The 23,908-nt window shown below is 41.6% G+C and overlaps 1 protein-coding gene across 1 annotated transcript in view; it reads left to right on the forward strand.

Annotated features, from left to right (window-relative positions):
* LOC115797367 (diacylglycerol kinase eta) overlaps positions 1 to 23,908 on the forward strand; it is a 96,788-nt gene that overhangs the window by 67,877 nt on the left and 5,003 nt on the right. Inside the window, exons 9-26 of the mRNA XM_030753933.1 lie at positions 416 to 518; positions 794 to 953; positions 1,102 to 1,210; positions 3,366 to 3,505; positions 6,946 to 7,033; positions 10,436 to 10,527; positions 12,993 to 13,092; positions 14,825 to 14,890; positions 16,933 to 17,104; positions 17,200 to 17,298; positions 17,475 to 17,559; positions 18,802 to 18,909; positions 19,670 to 19,766; positions 19,878 to 19,985; positions 20,075 to 20,188; positions 20,955 to 21,089; positions 21,818 to 21,981; positions 23,662 to 23,767. Of these exons, the coding sequence (XP_030609793.1) occupies positions 416 to 518; positions 794 to 953; positions 1,102 to 1,210; positions 3,366 to 3,505; positions 6,946 to 7,033; positions 10,436 to 10,527; positions 12,993 to 13,092; positions 14,825 to 14,890; positions 16,933 to 17,104; positions 17,200 to 17,298; positions 17,475 to 17,559; positions 18,802 to 18,909; positions 19,670 to 19,766; positions 19,878 to 19,985; positions 20,075 to 20,188; positions 20,955 to 21,089; positions 21,818 to 21,981; positions 23,662 to 23,767 (2,046 nt within the window). The remainder of the gene's footprint in view (positions 1 to 415; positions 519 to 793; positions 954 to 1,101; positions 1,211 to 3,365; positions 3,506 to 6,945; positions 7,034 to 10,435; positions 10,528 to 12,992; positions 13,093 to 14,824; positions 14,891 to 16,932; positions 17,105 to 17,199; positions 17,299 to 17,474; positions 17,560 to 18,801; positions 18,910 to 19,669; positions 19,767 to 19,877; positions 19,986 to 20,074; positions 20,189 to 20,954; positions 21,090 to 21,817; positions 21,982 to 23,661; positions 23,768 to 23,908) is intronic.

Raw genomic sequence — 23,908 nt, forward strand, 5'->3', positions numbered from 1 at the left:
TACTGTCTGTCTGCCGGATTGTGCAGAACAGTTGCCCTTTACTTAACAAGGAGGGCACAACAGCAGTTGTGGTGTTTAAAGTGGGTTTAAAACACAGAAAAGTCCAGTGGAAACGCCCTATCAGACACACTCAGCTCGACAGATGTAACTTTACACTTTCCCCTTGTTCCATTTAGCAAGAACTACATTGTTTTTGAGCATTCAGGGTAAACGGGCACCCATAATGCAAAGTCTAATCTTTGGTATACAAAGACACGTATACACAGGCTCACACACTGGAATCACAGTGGCATTTGTAAAGGTTACAGAACTGGCATTTTGGTGGGTTTCAGAGGGATGTAATGACCTTTCTGCTTCTACTGAAATATAGAATTACTGGAGACCACTGACTGTGTGTGTGTGTGTGTGTGTATAGGTCCATAACAGCTGTAAGGAACAAATGGGGAAGGTGTGTCCCTTGGGCCAGTGTCGAGTGTCAATCATCCCTCCAACTGCACTTAACAGCATCGACTCAGACGGTGAGACACCTCTTACACCCGCCTACCCACCCACATGCACACACAGTATTTCATATACAGTAGGTTTTAAAGTTCAGACATGCAATGAAATTGCATGTCTGAACTTTGTCATTGTCATTTTTCTAATGACACTGACAATTTGTAATTCCAAGTTCCTAACCCTTATTCCTGGACTTTGGACATCTATCATGAGCAGTTTAGAGTTTCAGCACATTCCCAGTGGCATTTGAACTTGAACCTGTGAGCTATAAAAACACGTTTCTGTTCATTTGCAGGCTTCTGGAAGGCCACCTCAGCATCGTGCTCCAGCCCTCTTCTGGTCCTAGTCAACTCAAAAAGTGGCGACAACCAGGGGGTGAAGTTCCTCCGCAAGTTCAAGCAGCTTCTCAACCCAGCACAGGTCTTCGACCTGATGAACGGAGGACCAGAGCTCGGGTACTCAAGAGCTTTTTTCTGAATCCTTGTAATAAATTTGAAAATTGGCTAGCAGGTCGTTCTGCAGAAAAATGATTAACAATTAGTTAAAAACTTCACTCACTGTTGTAAACACCTGCCTCGTGTTTGCTGCTCCTCCTCCCCTCAGCCTGCGCCTCTTCCAGAAGTTTGTGACATTTCGTATTCTGGTGTGCGGAGGAGATGGCAGCGTGGGCTGGGTGCTCTCAGAGCTGGATAAACTCAACCTCCATAAACAGGTGAGAACAACGAGGTGGACGAGGAGGAGTGGATGTTGCTCATGATGTAATCCTCATGTCCAGGGTAATGCTGATGGGTAGGAGAAAGCAGCGAGATACCTGTTGTGTTAATGTCGCGGAAAAGTGTCGGTGCTGGTGAGAAGTGCTTTCAGAAGAAACACTGAAGATAAATCGTTATTTTTTATCTGAGGTAAATGGACTAGTTCTTATACAGCGCTTTTCTACTCAGTCTGAGCACTCAAAGCACTTATACAACACGTTTACATTTACCCATGCGTACAAGCACTTCCATGATTAACTAAGCTAAGTGCTTTTATTATCTAACATTCATACACATTCACACTCCAAAGGTTGCATTGGAGAGCAACTTGGGGTTCAGTATCTTGCCCCAGGATACATTGGCATGCAGCCTGAAGTATCCAGGAATCGAACCGCTGACCTTCTGATCAGTAGGTGACCTGCGCTACCTCCTGAACTACAGGTCCCCTGGGTTTTCCATACTTAAGTCTGTATATGAAATCTCCCATTTGTCTAATATAACATTCATGCTGACGCAAGTGGAAGTGTTTCATGGTAAAGAGAAGGGTAGGATATCAGAGAGATGAGGGTCAAGACATGGTGGAAACAGCAATGCAGCTGTCCTCACCTGAACTAATTCATTAATTTTATGTAATTAATCTACATAAATTAATGATGTGGCAGATTAACATGGTTTTTATGTTAAATTGATATTCATTTTATACAAAGTGTCATGTCTAATCTGTTTTGTTCCAGATTAATTTGTTAAATGGAAAAGATTAACCACTTAAGACAGCGGTCAGCTTTAGCATGTTAGAGTGATCTTCTGCCTCCAGCCTGTGCTGTAGAAATCAGGGAATCGTAATTTTTGTAACCTAAACCTGATTTTTAGTGGATAATTGATTTATTGATCACTAACATACATGTAACAGATTGACTCCAGACAGATCTTTATTATTGGCACAGAAGGAACATCATTTATTCTTGTCTGTTGTCGTGGTCAGAAGTTTACATCCACTCATCATGGGCATGAATGTCATGGTAATTTGGGGCTTTTAATGATTTTTTTTAAACTGTTCTTTTTCCAGGGTTTAGTGATTGTACAGCACACACCTCAAATTACTTTAAAAACAAGATTTGGGTGCACAGGTTTGAATTTATTTTGGATTTTCTCTAATGCATGCAGGGTCAAAATTATACATACAGGCTCAAATGTATGCACAAGTTGCTGGCATAATTCTTCCTGGATATCTCACAGCTGCCCACATGGACAAGCCAAATGCCTTCTGGTGAAAAGCTTTATGGTCAGATGAGACAAAGATTGAGCTATTTGGCCACAATGACAAGAGGTTTGTTTGGAGGAGTAAAGGTGAGGCTTTCAAACCTAAGGACATTGTACAGCTGTCAAGCATGGTGGTGGTAACATCATGCTCTGGGGCTGTCTTGCTGCCAGTGTTACTGGTACATTGATACAATGGAATAATGAAGAAGGAGGACTACCTCCAAATTCTTTAACTCCACCTCAAATCAACAGCTAGATGTTGAAACTTGGACACAGTTGGGTGTCCCAGCAGGACAATGATCCCAAACACACATCCAAACTGGTTTTTGAATGGATAAAGCAGGCTGATGTTAAGCTTCTGGAATGGTCTTCCCAAAGCTCCAACCTGAACTCTATTGAGAATTTGTGGACTGTACTTAAAAGCTGAGTTTGGACCAATTTAAATGAACTTTACCAATTCTGTCATGAAGCAAGAAGAGTGGTAAGACATCCAGCCAGAATCATGCCAGAAGCTTGTTGATGGCTACCAAAAGCATCTGGTTGAGGTACAGCTTGCTAAGAGACACTAGTGGGGGGTGTGTGTATATATTTGAGCCTGTATGCATATTTGGCCCTGTGTGGATTGGAGAAAACCCAAAATAAATTCAAACTTGTGCACACAGTTGGTGCTGTTCTCCCACCTTAGCCTTTCCATAAATGCACAAGGAAGGGTGAGGAGGTTCCATACTGTAAAAACTAATTATTGCAGTGGGCTAAAGTGGTCTAGACTCAGTTATAGTAATCAGTTTGTTTGCTTTTTATCGCATTGTGTTTTGCAGCAGTTTTTCTAAGGCTCACTTCTCTGTGTTTCTGTAGTGCCAGCTGGGCGTGCTGCCTCTGGGCACAGGTAACGACCTGGCTCGTGTTCTGGGCTGGGGTGGCCTCTGTGATGATGATGCTCAGCTCCTACAGATCCTGGAGAAGCTGGAGAGAGCCACCACCAAAATGCTGGACCGGTAGGACCAGAGGGAAGGAGGGTGGAAAACTTTGGGCAGCATTTTGGTTTGAGCTGTTTTGTCACTTTAAAATTCAGCGTCAAACCAAGTCAATGTTTGTTTCATGTAACTCATACTTGCAAAATCCAGACTGAAGTGCTTTTCCCTGTCACTGCTGGTGTAAAGTATGTGAGGTTTAATTTATCTGTTTTGGCTCTGAGACGGAGACGAGAGCAGCTCAGGGTGTTTTCTTGAAATAGGTTGCTGGAGGAGGAAGTCCCAGATGAATGAATTAATGGCAAAACAGATCTGGTCCTGTTAGGTTTTTACATTTCACTACATTAGGTTCATTGAAGGGCAGCAGGCAGGAGCAGCCAGTACTGAAAGCAATAAAAATAATTGAATGAAAGTCCTACAGGCTATTCATTTCTGTCTGTACCCCTGAGAAAGATTTATAAAGTTAAAAATAACTTTTAATGCCATGGAGTTCAGCAGCGATAGGCACAAAATGAAACGGCTTGAGTGCACAATTGGCTGCTGATGTTTTGTAATTTCCTACATGATCAGCTGCAGACGGGTCTGTGTGTGGACAAATTTATGCAGAGCCCTCTGAGCCTCACACAAAATTGGAAACACCTTTTTATATTACCTTTGGACAAGGTCTTTTTTTGTGTGTGTGTGTGTGTGTGTGTGTTCACCTCATATAGTCCTGATTAAAACCAGAAAATGAGCTGCAGCTGGCTCTTTACACTTTGTTGGTCACATGTGATTCAAACACAGAATTTCTTAACCTCAGCTATCTAAACAATCCCACAGTGACCTCCTAACTGTCCCTTTCTACTTTCTACATCACATTTTTAAGATTTTGTGAGTACAGATTGTTGGGCTATTTGTCAGATAATTGCATTACCAACACTAAAACACAGCTTCAAGGTTCAGTGACTCCAATTATCTAAGGTGGCATCCAGCAGACAGCTCGTGTGGCTGTGTTGGCACAGCTGTTACTTAATTATGGCTGCAAACATGTTTATTTTGGCCTCACTTGCTGCTCAGAGGTGCTTCTAGGAGCAAGAAACAGAATATGTGATCAGAAAATTGGGATAGAAGACACGGAGTGTGATTTTTAGGCCCCTGGGTGGCCCTGTGATTTAATACAGATGAATTGCATGGAAAGTGAAACAACACAAGTTTTCTATTGAATAACTGTTTTTCAAAGTGATCAAACAACAATTTAGACTTAAAATTAGGAGTCATTATCATACTTAAGTTTTAGCATAAAGAAAATGAAAGTTACGGTTTCTAAAGTTGTAGAAAAAGCCTTTTTCAGTCATATATGTAATATTATATTATAGGATCATATTCTTTTATCTGTGTATCACTTCAGTCCTGCAGCTAGTTATACGCTGCTAACTTTATCTATAAGAATATAGCATAATATAGAACATTTACATTTTAAAGTCTGCAAAATAATAAGTAACTAGAGTATTAAAATAAATGATTTGGACTACAAAGTAAAATATTTACTTCTAAATGTTGTGGAGTAGAAGAAAATGGCATAATATAGAAATACTTCAATAAAGTGCAACTACATAAAACTATATTTAAATAAACTAACTAGACTGTGTTTGTGGTGAGATTGTTGCTGCTGCCAGACTTGGTTTATGCTGCTAAAGGGTTGGAGGTGAATAGTTTGGCCTAAAACAGGGGTGCCCAAACTTGGGGCCCGCAGGCCGCTTCCCCACCCCCTTTCTGGTCCGCGAATTGATGTCAAAAATAGCATACAATTTGGCCCATTAAGTTACATTTTTGACATTTCGCTTAACCCTGTTAATTGGAGAGGAAGGCGAAATGTCAAAAAAGTAATTTAAGGGCCAAATTATGTTATTTTTGACATTAATTTCACGGACCGGAAGTAGGGGGCAGGGCCGGAAGCGGCCCGCAGGCCGAGTTTGGGCACCCCTGGCCTAAAAGCTGAAGGGAGAGAGCAGCATAAAAAACTTGAAATAAAAAACTAAATAGTAGGCTTTTATTTTGAAAATCTACCAGTTGAAAGCATGGTGACAAACTCCTCCATAACTAACTGAGGGCATTTATTTTGAAAATTTCAAAACACTAAATGCTATTTATGGAGGTCACACAGGAGGTCACCATATTTGGTAACCCTGCATATTTGATTTGGCAGAGTTAAATTTTTTTTAAATGCTGGATACCCTTCATCAGGCAACCCCCAATGAATTTATGTCTCCTCCCAGGATCAAACTGTGGATCTCTAACTTGTTAGGTGAATGTGTAAACACTACACTATGGAGCCACCATTGAAGCCTCTCGATATCATCTAATCAATAATTGAAGATTTTTTTACTTTGAAAATCAGACATGGCTGTAGTGAGCCCAATAACGTCCTATCTTTAAATGAGGCATTTATTTTTTAAAAATTCTATAAAATTTAAAGCACACTGGTCTTCCATTGAGAAACAGAGCTTTTACTTTGAAAATCTGACATGCACACTGCTGTTAGCCACTGTCAGGGTTTGGGAGTGTATGATGATTTAGTAAAATAATGAAGTAACGTTCTACCTGTTGACCCTATCCTATCCACACTCTCATCCGGTCGCACTGGCACCATAAAGAACCAAACATATGTCAGGGTGGGTGGTGCCACCACGTGGACACGACCCCTTGTTGCCACTTCAAATACCTTGAAGCTTATTGGACTTCTATTGGAATGTGAAACTGATGGAGCATAGATTACATAACCGGTCGTAACTGTTCAGGTGTGTATTACAGCCCATGAAAATATGTCTTCAGTTAGCTGTCAGCGTCTTCCTCATTCTGCAACGGCTCGTTCTTCATGTGGGTGATGATGTAGATAAAATGCCTTACTTCCTTCAGCCAGGTGTGTGGGGTGTATTTTGTTTAATTACTTAGCATCAACATGCTGAAAAAAAAAAAATCCATGGCAGCGACTCATTTAGTATATATTCACTGTCAAAGACTTAAAAAGCTCATTATGCCAAATAATGGTGCAGCCAATAAAAGCTAAAACTGCTCAGTATGAGTAGTTGCTTTTTTTTTTTTTTTTTTTTGAAGGATGAAAATTGTTGCCCCTTATCGCAGCTGTTGTTGCAGCTGTGATTTTATTTATTTATTTTTTATTTCTTTCAAGTAAACAAACAATTCTGGAGTAAATGGCAACTAATGGACAGCATGGCCTTTACCACATGCTGCAAAGATTTCAATTTTTGCTTGCTGTGAAGACTTTGAAGCTTTAAGTGGTAAAGCAAACTTTTTTTTTTTTTTTTTTTTACGGGCAGCAGATGTCAAACTTTTCTTTGGCCTTACCTTGAACTGCAGGTTATTTCTTCACTGACCGCTTATCTGCAGGTTGAACAGGATAAGAAGGCTCTTATCTCAGTCTGATTATCTGATAACAGTTTGTTTTTTGTATCTGTGTTTCTTAGATGGAGCGTGATGACATACGAGGTGCCCACCACAAATAAACAGACACCGATAGTGAAGGAAGAGGACTGCCTTGATTCTCCTCTACAGGTAAATTACCCTGCAGAACTCTTTTTATTTTATTTTATTTTTTTTTTAGAGGCTGTCTGCCTCTCGACAGTTGGTGTCCATGAATGGCTGAACTTACAAGCTCTCAGAAATTATTTTGGAAAACATCCGCTGAGAATCAATTGAGCCTGGCAGCTGGAAACCAAAGCAATCAGACTCAAGCCGCAGGGAGCGGTGGTGATATCGACAGAGGGCAGCTCTGTGTTTTCAATTCAAGCTGAGCACTGCTTCTCAAATGCCAGATATTCAGTAGATGGTGGTTAACGTGTTAAAATCATCTTCACTTGCATACATCAGTTCTTTTAATTTACTAAATTATTTTGCGATTTCTAGTAAAATTCCAAAGAAATGTCATTGGTTCCACTTTAATAATCCTGTGGACAGCTTGAGTGGACTTGGGTAGGCAAAAGGGAGTTTTTGTTCATCAGTAAATGGGGATTCACTCCAGTCGGCCAGCACCCTTACTGATTCCCTCAGAATTAACAGGGTAAGTAGCAGCCAGGTGCTGCTAATAAGTTGCTATTGATTAGCTGATCATTGATAACTGCATTTTATCTGCAGTTATCTGGAGAATTTGTGTGTGTGTGTGTGTGTGTGTGTGTGTGTGTGTGTGTGTGTGTGTGTGTGTGTGTGTGTGTGTGTGTGTGTGTGTGTGTGTAAGCACACACACACACACACACCAAGGTCAGATCGTGCAATGCAAAAATCCCAAGAGCTCCATCTCAGGCACCACAGGCCTCAATTAGCATGTTAAATGTTCAAGTTCATGACAGCACAACTGGAAAAAGACTGAACAAGGGTGGGTTGTCTGGCAGGACTGATATGGGATAGCCTCTTCTCTCTATAAAGAACATGCAAAGCTGCAGCTGAACAAACCTCGAGACTTCTGGGACAATGTCCTTTGGACAGATGAAACCAAAGAGCAGATGTTTGGCCAGAATGCACAGCAACATGTTTGGAGAAAACCAATCACACCTCATACCAGCTGTCAGCACGATGATGGAGGGGGGATGATTTGGGCTTGTTTTGTTGTCACAGGAGCTAGGCACCTTGCAGTCATTGAGTCAACCATGACTCAATGACTGCAACCATGAAACTTCTCTGTATACTAAAGTATACAGAGGCCATGTCTCCAACAGCTAAGGCTTGGCTCAAATTGGGTCATGCTACAATGATCCCAAGCACAGCAGCAAATCTACAACAGAATGGCAAAAAAAGAAAAGAATCAAAGTCCAGACCTCAACCTGACTGAAATGTTGAGATGCATAAGCGGATGTCCGCAAACCTCAATGAACTGAAGCAACTTTGTAAAGATCCATCCAACCATCCATCCGTCCATTCTCTTGCGCTTATCCTGTTCGGGGTCGCAGGGGGAGCCTATCCCAGCTGTCATAGGGCGAGAGGCAGGGTACACCCTGTACAGGTCGCCAACCTGTCGCAGGGCCAACACAGAGAGAAAAGACAACCATTCACGCTCTCATTCACACCTATGGGCAATTTAGATTGACCAGTTAACCTAACCCCAGTAACTGCATGTCTTTGGACTGTGGGAGGAAAAGAGCAGACCAAATTTACTCCACAGTATGTGAGAGACTGATAAAGTGACAGAAAATGATTGCTTCATGTTATTGCTGCTAAAGGTGGTTCTACATGCTACTGAATCATTGGGTGCACTTCTCTTGCCCCATTCTGGAGAAGGATTTGTTGTACAAATTGTAAATCTGTTGGATTGACTTTGTTTCTGAAGAATTTGATTGAATTTCTTGTGCATTCTGGGAAGGTTTTTAGATGATTAACATGAGTGGGTGATTTGTGCCTTGTCATGTCAATTATGTTAGGCAGGCACATATGAAAAGGGATACCTTGCCCATCGTGCAACATCCACCCATATTTTAGAACATAGAAAACATATCAAATGTTTAAAGTCAGAAAAATGCACCACTTTAAGAAAGATATCAGCTATGAATTTGATGGTAGCAACACGTCTCAAAAATTGGGACATTGTATCATAACTTTTCTCACTGTGCAGCATCCTCTCTTCTTTTGACAACAATCAGTAAACATCTGGGAACTGAGGAGAGCAGCTGCTGGACTTTTGGGGGAGGAATGTTGCCCCATTATTGTCTGATAGTGGAGCTGCTCAGCAGTCCCAGGTCTGCTTTGTCAAATGTTTTTTTTTTGTTTCATGATGCTCCAAATGTTTTCACTTGGTGAAAGGTCTGGACTGCAGGCAGGCCAGTTCAGCACCCAGACTCTAATCCTACAAAGTCATGCTGTTGTAATAGATGCTGTATGCAGTCGCATTGTCTTGCATATGCAAGGCCTTCAGGGAAGGCCTTGCATATGCAAGACCTCGTCTGGATGGGAGCATATGTTGCTCTAAAACCTGTGTATGTCTTTCAGCATTGATGGTGGGTGCCTTAGCAGATGTGCATGCTGCCAACTCCATAGGCACTGATGCACCTCCATACCATCAGAGATGCAGTCTTTTGAACTGAGCACTGATAACAAGCTGAATGATCCCTCTCCTCTTTAGTCTATATTTTCCAAAGAAAATTTTCAATTGTTGATTCGTCTGACCACAGAACAGTTTTCCACTTTGCTTCAGTCCATTTTAAATGAGCTTTGGCTGTGAGAAGACGGCAGTGTTTCTGGATTGTGTTCACATGTGGCTTCTTCTTTGCATGATTGAACTTTAACCTGCATTTGTGGATGGTACAGTGAGCTGTGTTCACAGGCAATGATTTCTGGAAGTGTTCCTGAGATTTCCATGACAGTCATGTCTGTTTTTGATGCAGTGCCACCTGAGGGCCTGAAGATCCAATATTGATTTTCAGCCTTTTTTTTTTTTTCTTTTTCAGAATATTTTGATGAAGTTGTGTACTGTAGATGATGAGATATTCAAAGTCTTGTAAAGTTACACTAAGGAGCATTATTCTAAAATTGTTCTGCAATCTGTAGACACAGGTTTTTGCAGATTGGTGAACCAGAAGAGAACCTCTGCCTCTCCAAGATGCACTTTTTATATCCAATCATGTTACTGATATTTTTCCAATTAAACTAATTAAAAAAGATAAAAAGATATTAAAATAAAACGACTTAGGCATATGCTAGTAGATGATTTTTTTTTTCTTTACACCCTCCATTACGAAGAATAAAGAAAAGTTCATTTTTGCTCACATAATTAGTGCTAATACTAATAACATATTGTTTCCAGACGAAAGAGAAAAATATATTTTTTCACTTTTTAAAAAAAATAAACCATGTGTTTTGAGTTTGATTAAACTGTGGATCAAATTATATTAAGTCATCTTAATATAATTACTACTACAGGTCTTGTTTCTCTGGCTCTTGTTAACTAAAACCTTCCTCGCTTCTTCTCAGGTCCACATCACTCAGTATGCAGACTCTGTGGCCTCCCACCTCGCCAAGATCCTGGACTCGGACAAACACAGTGATGTCATTTCCTCTGCCAAGTACGTGCCATGAATGTTGTCAAAAGTAGGAATGAGAAAAGGGGAGGAAAGGAGGAGAAGGGAGGGTTAAATGATTATAAAGAGGAGGTGAAGATGAGACAAGGATGTAGAGTGATTGTCTGTGCAACGGTTATAGATATTTTTAAAAATAAATTATATATATCATCCTAAGAACACACATACACTCGAGTGTGTGCGTGTGTCTGTGAGTGAAAGAGACATGAATCAATGTTTAAGGGTCATCTTAAGTGCATTATTACCTTTGTAGTCTCCCTTTGGGAGGAGCGCAGCGGGACTCGCCTCCATCGCTCTGCATGTGTTTTTTTGTTTTTTTAAACAATGCTCATTGTAGTTCAGACCTGCAGCACATTTAAAAAAAAACCTCGGGGGCTTTAGGACACATTCAAAGTGGATTTTCTAATAAGCACAACACTGGTGCTTGACAAAGAAAATGTGTCTGCTTTTTTAAAATGTGAAAGCCGCTCACAGAATTTTAACAGGTTTCAATTGTCCAAGGGTCGAGAGAACAGCGCGACGCATGAACAGAATTCAAGTATGAAACAACATTAAAATTTAATTCATGAAGTTCAGCTCGATGCCGTTCTCCCTTTTACTCTGATATACATTTTCTTTAACTGAACTGACTCTGCTCGTTACTGGGAGTTAGTATCAGAGAAATCTGACAGAAAACAAAGATCTAGTTTAGTGTACCTCCTCTATAGGGCTGTGGTTTAATGTGAAAAATGTGGTGTCATTCTGCCAGCGAAACATTAAAGGAGGAGTAAGTAATGTAAGACTGCTGTCACCCTCTAATGGCTCGCTTTACACATTAACAATGATTTCCAACTGACATGCCAGGGAAGGTAAAGACAAGGAAGTGAGCTAGATTTATTATTGTTAAAAGGTGACTTTAAAATAGCCACACGTCTGCTGGGTTAAGGATGAAGATTAAAGAAAGTTCTGTGAATCAGCATACAAAAATCAAAAACCTTAGCCTGTCTCCCCTTCACTATCATTCTTTTTGTGCACCTCTGCACTGCTTTCAGTGTGACTCTGATCGCCCCCTCGAAGTCCGCTTCTGACTCCCGTTCATTGCTAGCTGTGTTTGTGGTAGCTGTACCTCCTCAATGCAGGCCGGATCGCATCCAGTGTGTCAGAATGGTGATCCTTCACCTGTCAGTGGTCATAATGTTATGCTTGATCAGTTTAAGTTAATCTGCCAGTAGTGAATGGGAGGCAACATCTATGAACTGTATCCTTCTAGGAACAAGTCTTGCCACCTGGCAAACATCCTGTTGGAGCCTCAGGTGAATCAAGTGTAAGCTGTTGTCCACACAAATGGGGAGAGAGGAAAGATTTGCCATGTTAAAGATCATTTCCAAAAGCCATTGCATACAGATACTATAAATCCAGGATATTGTAGTGTAATAAAACTCTTTGTTCTACCTCCAAGAATAATGACAATCTTCAATAAAAAACTATATCACAATCTAATGTGCATGCTATTCATAATGTTTCCTACAATTTAAAAGTGGGATGACTCCCAGATACTCCCTAAATATATGAAGAAATATTCCTGAAGACCTAATCACATAAAAGTATTTACAGTTTTATCTGCAAGCTTTTTTTGTAAGGTCTATCTTATATCCTTTATTGACAACTTTAGAATCACTGGTTGCTAGATTTTCAGAGATAACAATGTGAGTTTGTATCCAGAACAAAAATAGTCTTGCGTCATGCTGTCTTAACTGTCTAACAGCTCCTGCAGCTGCTGAGCAATTGTACATGATTGATTGTAGCACTTCTGCTGTTTTACTCCCAGCTGATGCTGAAAGGACATTTGTATGATACTCAGCAGCGCTACCAGCTTTAAATTGTGCCTTTAAAGAGCCAGCGAAAATTCATTAAAGGTGCACTGAGACGTGTAATTTTCAGATATCTACTACGGAAATAAAAAATAAATTCTCTGAGCTGCAGTGGAGGACATAAACAGGACAGTGCATTTCTGCAGAAAGTGAGCAGTGGTGATTTTACAGTATCCAATATTTGCTAAAAAACACGAGGACTGTGTGTGTTTGGAGAGGCCTCCCCGCTGAGTCATGCAGCAGCAATGTAACAGCTGTGAGTAAATAGTGACTGTGTGGAGGCGACGTAGCTGACGGGCAGGTAGGTGGCAATAAAACAAGAGCGTGTGCGCGTCTGCTTACGTGTGTGTGTGTGTGTGTGTGTGTGTGTGTGTGTGTGTGTGTGTGTGTGTGTGTGTGTGTGTGTGTGTGTGTGTGTGTGTGTGTGTGTGTGTGTGTGTGTGTAATCTTCAATACAGTAACTGCACAGTGAATCACCCAATCTGAAACTTGTTAGCCGTATAATTTGATTCGCTCTCAGTGTTAATCACGTCAACCTTCACCTTCACGTCCTTTTTTTTTTTTTCTCTCCCTCTCTTCCCCCCACCCCCTCCCTTTCAGGTTTCTGTGTGGGACGGTGAATGATTTTGTGGCGGAGGTGGGGAAGGCGTATGAGAGAGCCACGGAGAACAAGGAGGAGGCAGATGCCATGGCAAAGAAGGTAAATGGTTATGTGTGCAATCGTGTGGGTTATGTAAGAGCTTGTATAACAGTAACTAGTGGGCAAGTGTAGGTGTGTGTATAATTGAAAGTGTGAAATATAGTTGAAGGTTCAGTGTTATCACTCCCTCCTTTAGTGTTCTGCGCCTTTGGCGGTTCATGTTTTCTTCTTGCTGAGTTATTTGACTCTTCATTAGAATTTGAATAGAGACACTGAAGCTGGAAGTTTGAATACGAGCATTAAAGGGAGGCAGAGACAGAGTCACTCCTCTCTCTGTCACTCTGTTTTAGTGGGTAAACACTGATTCTTGTTATTCTCTGAATTATTTATGACTTTAGGACTAATTTCCTAACAGGATATATATATATATATACAGTATATATATATATATATATATATATATATATATATATATATATATATATATATATATATATATATATATATATATACAGTATATATATATATATATATATATATAACTGAATAACATACATATTACGGGTCTCACAGGTGTTAGGTTGCATACTTGTACATCCAGTATACCACACAAAAGTCTAAGCATACAAATTTTTGACTTATTGAGGGTATATGCACTTGTTTTTTTCACACATGGTTGTCATACTTTCTAATTTATGTTTAATGTTTAGCAGGTTTATCACTCACTTAGGCCTCAGCCATACATGCTTAGAGACCGGCCGCTGACCATCTGCAAACCTCTACTCTTAAAGGAAAAATGTGTATTCCCCAACCAGTTGGCAAGTGGTTGCTGGTTGCTCGCAGTTGCTAGGTGAAATCATAAAGTGGGTGCTGCGCCAGAAACCTCCCTCTGCTTTTTCTGGTCCATGGCAGATTGCTCTGGTTGCCCTTAGTTTGCATGGAAGACACTCACTTGTCTGCAAACTTTCTTCAGGCTATAGTGAAACTGGAACAAGTGTGATGCACACTGGAAAGAGAGAATGTTCACTTTCAAAGTAAAAGCTATGCCTCATCGCTGCAACCAACATGTTTCAAAATGAGCAACTTTTACTTCACAGGTGAACAGTCTTGATTTCCGGTTTGTGTCGCCACAAACTCATCAAGTAGTTGGTGAGTGTTTGTCGGTCTTTCATGCAAACTACCAATGACTGCGGCAGTCTGCTAGTGACCAAAGCAACCACAGGTGCAGTCCCCTCTTGGCGAACGATTTCACCTGGCAACACTTGCCAACAGTCACGTAACTGTAAAACTGGAATACAAAACAGCTGCTGTCACTTTTCAAGGAGTTTCAGTGTTTAATGTTTTCATTTATTTTTTTTTTTTAATAAAGGTTTATTTTCAACAATGACATGAATTCAGGACAAATTGGTGCTGAGGTTTGAAACTCCATAGAAAATCACTCCGAGGGGCAAAAGAGTTCAAAAAAAAAAATAAGACAAATCTTTTCAACTTCCACCCAACCTTCCTGTTTACCCGTCATTTTCCAAATAATATGATGCGATGCTGATGCCTGGCAGGAAATTTGCCTTGTACTTCTTCAAATGAAAGTCCTGTGTTCACTGAATAAGAGGGAGTATTGATTTCACGCTGGTTTGAGGTGTTGCTGCAGCCTCACAGAGTGACAATTTCAGAGGTTCTGCCCAGCACTGATGTTTTCTGCACCGCCAAATTTACACTCTGCTCGTGTAATTTTGAAGTGAGAAAGGAAGCAACAGAGATAATAAAAATCTCTTCCTCTCTGTTCCTCTCCCAGTGTGCACTGCTGAATGAGAAGCTCGATTCCCTCGTCAAGGCCTTAAGTGAAGAAGCCGAAGCCCAGGTAATGACAAAACTGGCCATAAGAGACTTAAACTGTGTAAACAGACCAACATTTCCACAATGACAAAGATATAACAAAGCCAATGAGTCGACCCAGATCGTGTGTGCAGTTCTCACTAGTTTAATAGTTGAATAACATGCGTGTGGGTTCTTGTAGGTTAAACCAGTTCCTCTCCTTTATGTAGCTTTTCATCCACCGCCATTCCTGCACTACTTTGAGTTTAATCCTTATATTTTTCCTCTCTGTATTCTCTCTGTATCTTCAGCTTTGGCTTTATAAATGTTTCTTTTTTTTAAATTTCTTAATCAAAAAAGAGAGAAAAAAGAAACACAGACCACTTTAATGTTACAAAAATTAAAAACTGCCAGGGCAGATGCACATTTTTTTTTTTAAGGTGTGACAGCTGTGAGAAAACACAAAAGCTAAGCAGCTCATCAAAGCCAAAAGTTCATGCCAGAAACAGAACAGAATAATACAGCCCCCGACTTAATGTTCCAAGGATAAGAAATACGAAGCATGGAAGTATAAAAAAAACCATCAAGTGAAAGAAATTAGAGAAAATACCAATCCAGTCGTTTTTTGTTTTTTTTTATGCCGGGGGGTGCTCGGTGTATAGATCCAGTGTGTCACCCTGCTGTTACATGAAGCAGACACAGCAGTGTGGAAATGATAGTCTGCTCGCACAATTAAAGCTGTGAAATAATCAGTGTCTTCTGTTCTCTTCTGTCCTCAAACTGAGAGGCACCTGATACAGGGCCAGTTATAATTCATAAGTAGCTGTCATTGGAATCTACATAGTGTTAAAAGTTCAATTCAGTTCTGTTTATATTGCACCAGTTCACAACAACACTCTTCTCAAGATGCTTTATATTGTAAGGTGACCCAGTATTAGAGAGAGAAGCCCAATGTTCAGACAATCCCCTATGAGAAAGCATTTGGTGATGGTGTGAAGGAAGAACTCCTCTTTCAAACAGGAAGAAACCTCCAGCAGAACCAGGCTCAGGGAGGCGCAGACATCTGCCATGGCTGGTTGGGGGGGGGGCGTGTATGCAGGCTCTTCCTGATGCAACCCACCCAGGGAGTTGTTCAAATAAATAAAGCAATTAAAAGTTATTTCAAGTAATAAACACACACAGTGTCCAGGGATTCAGACTAAACTGAAAATAAGGATTACAAAGATGAACTAAGGATTGTCCGAAACATAAAAGCAGCATCTGTAGAGGCCCAGAGCTGAGGTGAGGTCGTAGACTGCTTCTTCCTGCTCCAAGTGCAGCTTCCAGGCAGCACCACCTGCCTTTATATCCTATGAACATCCATCCCTGCGACTAGACAGGCCATCTTCCAGCAGCTGCAGACACCATAGATGAGGAGTAATTGTTCTTATCTCCTAGTGCTTGGAGGACATCGGAGCGCAGTCACTACCAGTGCAGGGTCGGGGCCTGAAAGTACAGCCCCGTTCCTCCATACCGACCTGATTCTTTACATGAGCTCAAGTAAAAAAAAAAAAATAAAAAAAAAAGAAGGCTTTGCACACATGCCAAGTTTCCTCACAGGAGCTAAAAAGCAAAACATCATTTACCTTTCTGTTTCTCTGCACCCTATGGAGTCTTTTATCCACAGATTGATGTTATTGCTTTAGAAGAAACAGCACAGCCCTCAAACTGTCAGCATGATTTAAACTTTCTGCTCAGTAAAAGAGGAAGTGCATTGAATTTTACCTTTGATTGAAGGTTCTGTGTGTATCCACAGTTCTGCCGTTAAACGGATAATAACTGCTGCCCTGCTGCCTCTGTCGCTGTTGCACCACTATCGAGTGTGCAAAGCAGGAATTGTAAAAATTTATGAATGAGGAGACATTTTCAGGTTGAATACTGCTGCTTTGGTGATATTTTGATGGTGCTGCAGGGCTACTGCTGCTCCTAAAATGTAATAGATTATGTGGGGAAGTTGGGTAACATTCCACAAAAAAAGCCACTAAACAGCAGAATACCAGGGTATATCTTTACAGGTTTCATAGGTTTTTTATTTGTGCTTTCATGCAGATGGTTCCGGCAGGTACAGTGCCCACTCAGGAGAGCGGCGGCTCGAGCCCTAGTGAAAGTGGCAGTGAGTTGGGATCTGTGGGCAAAACGTACCGGTCCAAAGAGCAGCTGATGCTCAGGGCGAACAGTCTGAAGAAAGCGCTCAGGCAGATCATCGAGCAGGCCGAGAAAGGTGAGCTGCTATCGTCATTTAATGCACATCAGGGCCGGCTTGATTTATAAAAATGACCACGCCGCATGCAGTTCATCAATCGCTCATCCTTTCAGTGGTCGACGAGCAGAACCGGCACACGCAGGTCCAGAGGATGTCGTCTTCAACCTCCATCAAAAGAGAAAACAGCGAGGAGCTGAAGGATGCCGAGCCACGTAAGTTTGAACACAGCAGGGATACGAGGAGAAGGGACGCCAGAATGCTGTCGGTTCACACGTCATATATTCAAAACCGCTGTATTTTGTCTGAAAAGCTTTGAAGTTTAGTCACACCATAAAACAAAAACTGAAGAGGAAAAAAAAAATGTTTTTACTATCTCGGTTCTGTCCAGGTCAAGGAAGTTTGAGTCCAACCTCTCCCATCGTCCTGGAGAAGGCAGAGAGCCTGAACACAGTCACCTTCAGCGAGGACTCTGTGTAAGTCTGCACATTAACAGAAGCACAGCGCAAGGAGGATTGAACACACACACACACACACACACACACACACACACACACACACACAGAGGCAGGCATTAAACTGTCTACACCACGTGTCAGACTCAAGGCCCGCAAGATGATTTCATATAGCTATTATTAATGGCCCACGGGTAAATAGCGCTCCCACCACTTATACCACAAATCCCACAATGCACTGCAGCTGCCGCACAGGCCAAGACCTGCGCACTAACCTGTTTTCCCTGTTGCCAATGACACATTGATCAGTGATCAGTGGATAAAAACAGCGGTCAGCACTTTTTACAGTGACATTTAAGCTGCCTGACCCCCAAAAATGGCCAAATGAAAAGTGGAAATAGGGATTTTCCAAACGGGTGGGAGGCAGAGGACCTGAACGCTGACATCGGGGGTAAACCGTACTTCTTTTCCTCGCCTGCGATGTTCAGGGAAAAGTGCAGATTGGTGGGACGGATACGGTAGAAGATGCAGAGGGAGGCCTGCACAGGTGAGCTGACAGTGCATCACTGCGTCACACACGAGGAAACGCTGCGCAGCAAAGTCCCGAAGACAGAACCCGTCATGAGCACCGTAACACAGACAGTGAACTTTTTAAGAGGCAAAGGTTTAAATCACTGGTGGTTTTGGAGGAAATAACTTCTGAATTTGGCGACGTGCCTTATCACACAGGTGCCATGAGCTGCCCGAGGATATCTGTCAACTTCATGAAAAGTAAAGTAAAAGTCTCAGCAGGGCTCCGGGATGAAAGGTGGCTGTGTGAGTCGGCCTTTCTCTGCGACGTAATGAAACATCTTCATACGTCCGTGCAGCTTCAGGGATGGGAGTGCATGATCGCGCGAGTGATTGCCCAAAAAACAAAAAAAAAAATTAGATCAGGTCTCCACCGCTGTGTTTCCAGCTGCGCTTTTTGCTGAGTTTTTCTGACTGTAAAGTGCAGAAATTCAGTTTTTACCTTAAAAATTTGCAAATTTTCATCTGCTTTAAATATATTCATTTTTCCTGATGCTATTTTTGAAGAAAAATATTATTTTATATTTTATTTAATGTGTTGGAAAAAGTTGTTGTATTCTGGCCATTCAGATTCATATTGCTGATAAAAATTATTATTTTTAATACTGTTGGGCAACTCAGACTGTGTCTTCAATTTTGGCCCGTCCTGTGACTGAGTTTGACACCTCTAGTCCACATGCTTTGTGTCTGCAGGCAGTGCTCAGAGAAGTGCGTGATGAACAACTACTTCGGCATCGGCCTAGACGCCAAAATCTCCCTTGAGTTCAACAACAAGAGAGACGAGCACCCGAAGAAATGCAGGTAACACACACAGACACACAACCCTGACATGTTCACAGAGCCTTCCTCATGTGCAGTTATATTCTTTACCTCTTATTACCTTTTCACTGCAACACTTACTGTAAGATTTTTATTGTTCGGAGTTTAAGGTGAAGGTAATCATTCTGTGCGCTTCATTTGTTCCTTCATTAGTTTAATGTCACATACACCATATACGACCTATTAATCAATGATATTCTCAGCAATACTTGGTAAATGGTAAATGGGATGGTTCTTGTATAGCGCTTTCCTACTCTACTTTGAGCACTCAGAGTGCTTTCTATCTAACATCCAGTGGATGCATCGGAGAGCAACTCGGGGGTTCGACATCTTGCCCAAAGATACTTTGCAGACTGGAGCAGCCAGAGATCAAACCACCAACCTTTCAATTAGTAGATGACCTGCTCTACCTCCTGAGCTACAGCCACCCTTAATAATTGTAAATAAAGGTGTTTTTCAGCGAGAAACATCCAGTCAGAGATCTTAAACGCCCACCAATAATGCCCTACTAATGGTGGAAGCAAAAAACTAGCTGGTTGTTGTATGAATAGCTGTTATTGTATAAAATAAAAATAAATAACATAAAATCCCAAACTGAACTCAGTTTGGGATTTTATGTTATTTATTCATACAATTTGTCAAGTGACAAATTAGTTCACTCAGTAATATTTATTACTGATGGATAAAATGTGGTAAACAAGAATCGTGTTCAGTCCTGACTGGTTTCGTTTTCCCTCTGCAGTAGTCGCACCAAGAACATGATGTGGTACGGAGTCCTGGGAACCAAAGAGCTGGTCCAGAAGACGTACAAGAACCTGGAGCAGAGAGTTCAGCTGGAGGTAAAATACACACACACACACACTCTTAACAGGTTCTGTTTTGGGAAACAAATAGCTATCAGCTGTTTCCCTCAAACCTGCCGTGTAAGCTTCCCTCTCCTCTCTCCACAGTGTGACGGGGTTCCCATGTCTCTGCCGAGTCTGCAGGGCTTGGCCGTCCTCAACATCCCCAGCTATGCAGGCGGTATCAACTTCTGGGGAGGCACCAAGGAGGACAATGTGAGTGTTGTGCAACGGGCCCTTCAAGACACATCCTCAATTTAAAAAAACAAACAAGCAAATTTGCTGATGTAAGATTTCACCTCCAGAACTTTGGCGCGCCGTCTTTTGACGATAAGAAGCTGGAGGTGGTGGCGGTGTTCGGCAGCATGCAGATGGCTGTTTCCAGAGTCATCAACCTGCAGCACCATCGCATTGCACAGGTACCGCGCACGCATACAACGCTTTTACCTTCATAATATCTGATAGACTGTTTTTAAAACCACTTTCTTGCTTTGGTTTACATCAGCATCTTTTTTTTTTTTTATTATCCTCTTTCAAAGGCATCAGTAGCTGTAACTCAATAGCTATCTACAACCAAAGTCAAAATTATGTCGGAGATGAAAGACAAGCTACATACAAAAAAGAATCTTAGCTCACCAGTTTGAGAGACTTTTAGATCCTGTAGGGAAAAAAGACAGTGTGTTGTAGACGCTCCTCCTCTCAGGAAATGTCAATTAAAGTTAATAAATAACATACTGTTATTATGATTGATGAAAAACAGCTCTTTCTTGGTTGGTCAGGTTTCCTGGTTAACACAGATTGTACGGTCTTGGTGATTTAGAAAAGGAGAACTGGCTTGTGATTGGTCACAAAGTCTTGTTAAGCTGTGAAAATCTCTTGATTTACTAAGAGTTAAGAGTACTTCACTCCGAGCCTGGAGGGGCGGTCACTTGGTTCAGACACACCGACTCTCAAAGCATTCAAGATGAGGCCCAGAAGCAGAGCCATGCCTTAGTAATAAAAAGAAAATTCAAGATCAACACCCAGTATGCCTCGCTCCTAATTCTTCAAATTGCAGGTTTTCACATGAATTGCTCGGTGTTTCTGTAGATGACAGAGGGAGGTGAAGTGAAGGGGTTAGCTGGTAAAAAGCACTCAAAAACCTTCCATCTGACAGCTGCTGTTTTGCGCTCTGCCGCTTCTCAGTGCCGCCAGGTGAAGATCACCATCCTGGGGGAGGAGGGGGTTCCCGTGCAGGTGGACGGGGAAGCGTGGATCCAACCGCCCGGCATCGTCAAGATCGTCCACAAGAACCGTGCGCAGATGCTCACGAGAGACAGAGTAAGCTCCGACACACACAGTAAACTGCTATCTGACAGTTTGCATACATATGTCTGCTGTGTGCATGTGAAAACCAGCACTGGCTTAAAATGCTCTCCCTTTCAGAAACATTGCAGCTGAAAATCCGCCCTCAGATCCTCAGCTTCAGCTCTCTGCCTCTGTTGTTGACTCTTTCTATTTTGGGATTTCTTAAATCACATCCATACCCACTGTTTGTTCTCCCTTCATGCTGCTCAAACCTCTGAGAGCTCTCTTGAGCCAAGCACATTTGGGCAGTTTGTTTCCATGGTTTCCCCTCCTTAAGCACCACAGAGTTGGCTCGCTGGTTTTATCCTCCTAAATCTGGCTTTTATTCAGTGAAATAGTGACAGTTATGCCTCGGGTAAATGTTTTCCCTGCTGGATGCCGGCTTGAGGCATGATCATTGGCAGGTTGTTAAATTAAGTTCATAATGAAACGCTTTTCTTTCTTTGCTCCTTCGTGAGATAAAAAAAAAGATGATTTTCCTCATGCATATTAGTCTAGACATGAGCTGAAACGCACCCTGAGATTTATTCCCACAACACGCACAATACCTGAGAGGGAAACCCCTCAAATCAGACGTCAGGTGGCTCGTGGATTTGATTTTGTTTTGAATTACGGACTGAGATGGGCTCAGCAGCACTAGAGGTTTATTAGATGTGTTTTCCTAGATGTTCAAAAGATCTTTTCCATCTCTTTACAACCAGGCGTTTGAGAGCACGCTAAAGTCGTGGGAGGACAAGAGGAAGATTGACAGCTACCGTGCCACGAGGCCCCGCCTTAACTCCCAGCAGTCAATGGAGTACCTGACCGAGGAAGAGTGCGCTCAGGTTCAGCAGCTGGGCATCGTGGCTGACACGCTCATCAACAAGTAGGCGGCACTTTATCTTGTCTCTCATTGTCTTAACTGTTCTACAGTTCTTGGATAATCAGCCTAACTGTGTGTTGATTTCACACACCTTTTAGAAAAGTTGGATGTTGTTGCCATCTTGGTTTTTTTTTCACCAGAATAAAAATTTTGCCCTCCAAAACTGGAGCGCAGGCTTCCTGGACAGGCTGTACCACACAGTAGGGCATTTTTTTTTTTTTTTTTGTTTTTTTTTAACTTGTTTTTCTTTATGACTGTGGTCATAAAGGGATAGACGTTACATCACCTCCACCAGCCTGAACCGTTGATACAAGGCAGGATGGATCCATGCCTTCATGTTGTTAACACCAAATTCTGACCTTACCATCCAAATGCTGCTGCAGAAACTGAGACTTTTCATATTAGGCAACATTTTTTTCAAGTTTCTGTTGTCCAGTCTTCACCAGCCTGTGTGAATTTTAGCCCAAGTTTCCTGTTCGTAGCTGACAGGAGTCACACCTGGTGTGGTCTTCTGCTGCTGTGTGTTCACAGATGCTCTTCTGCATACCTTGGTTGTAACAGGTTGTTATTTGAGCGATTGTTTCCCTCCTGACTATACATATATAGTCTGTCCGTTTTCTTCTGACCTCTGACATCAGTGAGGAATTTTCACCCAGAGAACTGCCGCCCACTGGATATTTTCTGATCGTTCTCTGTAAACCCTAGAGATGGCTGTGTAGGATCAGCAGTTTCTACTTATCATTCTTTCTAAAGCTCAGTGGGAAAAAAAAAAAAAAAAACTCTCTTCCTTCAGATTATAACCCTTTAAAAAAAACGAGAAGGCACCATTTGAAGGCTAAATACCTGTAGGAAAGGAAAGATTCAAATGGGGGGGGTATCATTCTTGTTTGGTTTTTGTTGTTGATGTAAACACTCTGTAAGGTCTGCTGTTTGTCTTAAAATACCATAGATTCTGGTATCTAATATATAATAAGTTTGCCTCAAATATGTTAAGGCATGGTTGATTATTTGTTTTAAGAACAGCTTCGAATAATCTCCATCTTACAGGACAGAAAAGCAGGCTGTTTGATCTGTGTGAAGCTCATTAAGGGGTATTTCTCTCATCCCACTGCAATTAACTAGTTTATCTGCAAAGTTGGTCTAAGTTTGTCTCTGCTGCACGATGAGCCAGTCCATCTTCTTTTTTTTTCACATTTAGAAACAGGTAGTGTCCCTCTGCAGCTTCCTCTACCTGCCTCAGTTTGCTTGGATTATGATGATGTCTTCAGTTATGTCTTAAAAACTGCCTTCCTTTCAGGATGATAAATATTTTAATTACACTTGTAAACTTGCCTCAGATGTGGAGAAATGCTCATAAAGGGAATTTCTTTTCGGGAGATTTGTTACAAATAATTTAAGAGCGCGATAGAAGATGTGAACGCTTCTACCTGCTGCCATTATATCTGAGAAGAGAAAGTTTGAATGTTAACTTAAAGTGAGGATTTTTGTTTTATTTTCATTATGATGAAGATTTGAAACTGAAGTTAAAGGTGGGATAAGAAGAGCGGTGTAAATGCACCTTCCGCCCTATCAACAGGTTACAGTGACTTATTTGAACAACTACCATAATTGTGCTTTTTCAACATGTCGAAAAAATAATTACGGCTCTTTCAAGTTGATGATTTCCTGCCTTATCCTCCTCAGAATCCGCGAGGCAGCCAAAACCCACAAGCTGGTAGAGCAGGAGTTGGCTCACGCCGTCAACGCCACCGCCCTGGTGCTCACGGAGGCCAAACTGTCCAGCCCCGAGGTAAGAAACCGAGGCGGAGAGCAGAGGAAGAAACAGGGACAGATGAATGGGCAGATGGGCGAGTTGATTGAAGAAGTAAAACGTCCAGATTTTCAGCAGTATGCTCGGGTTTCATGTCAGTTTAGAGGCTGTTACATTTGC

The sequence above is a fragment of the Archocentrus centrarchus genome, chromosome 18 (genome assembly GCF_007364275.1).
Source record: "Archocentrus centrarchus isolate MPI-CPG fArcCen1 chromosome 18, fArcCen1, whole genome shotgun sequence".
In the NCBI taxonomy this organism is placed as follows: Eukaryota; Metazoa; Chordata; class Actinopteri; order Cichliformes; family Cichlidae; genus Archocentrus; species Archocentrus centrarchus.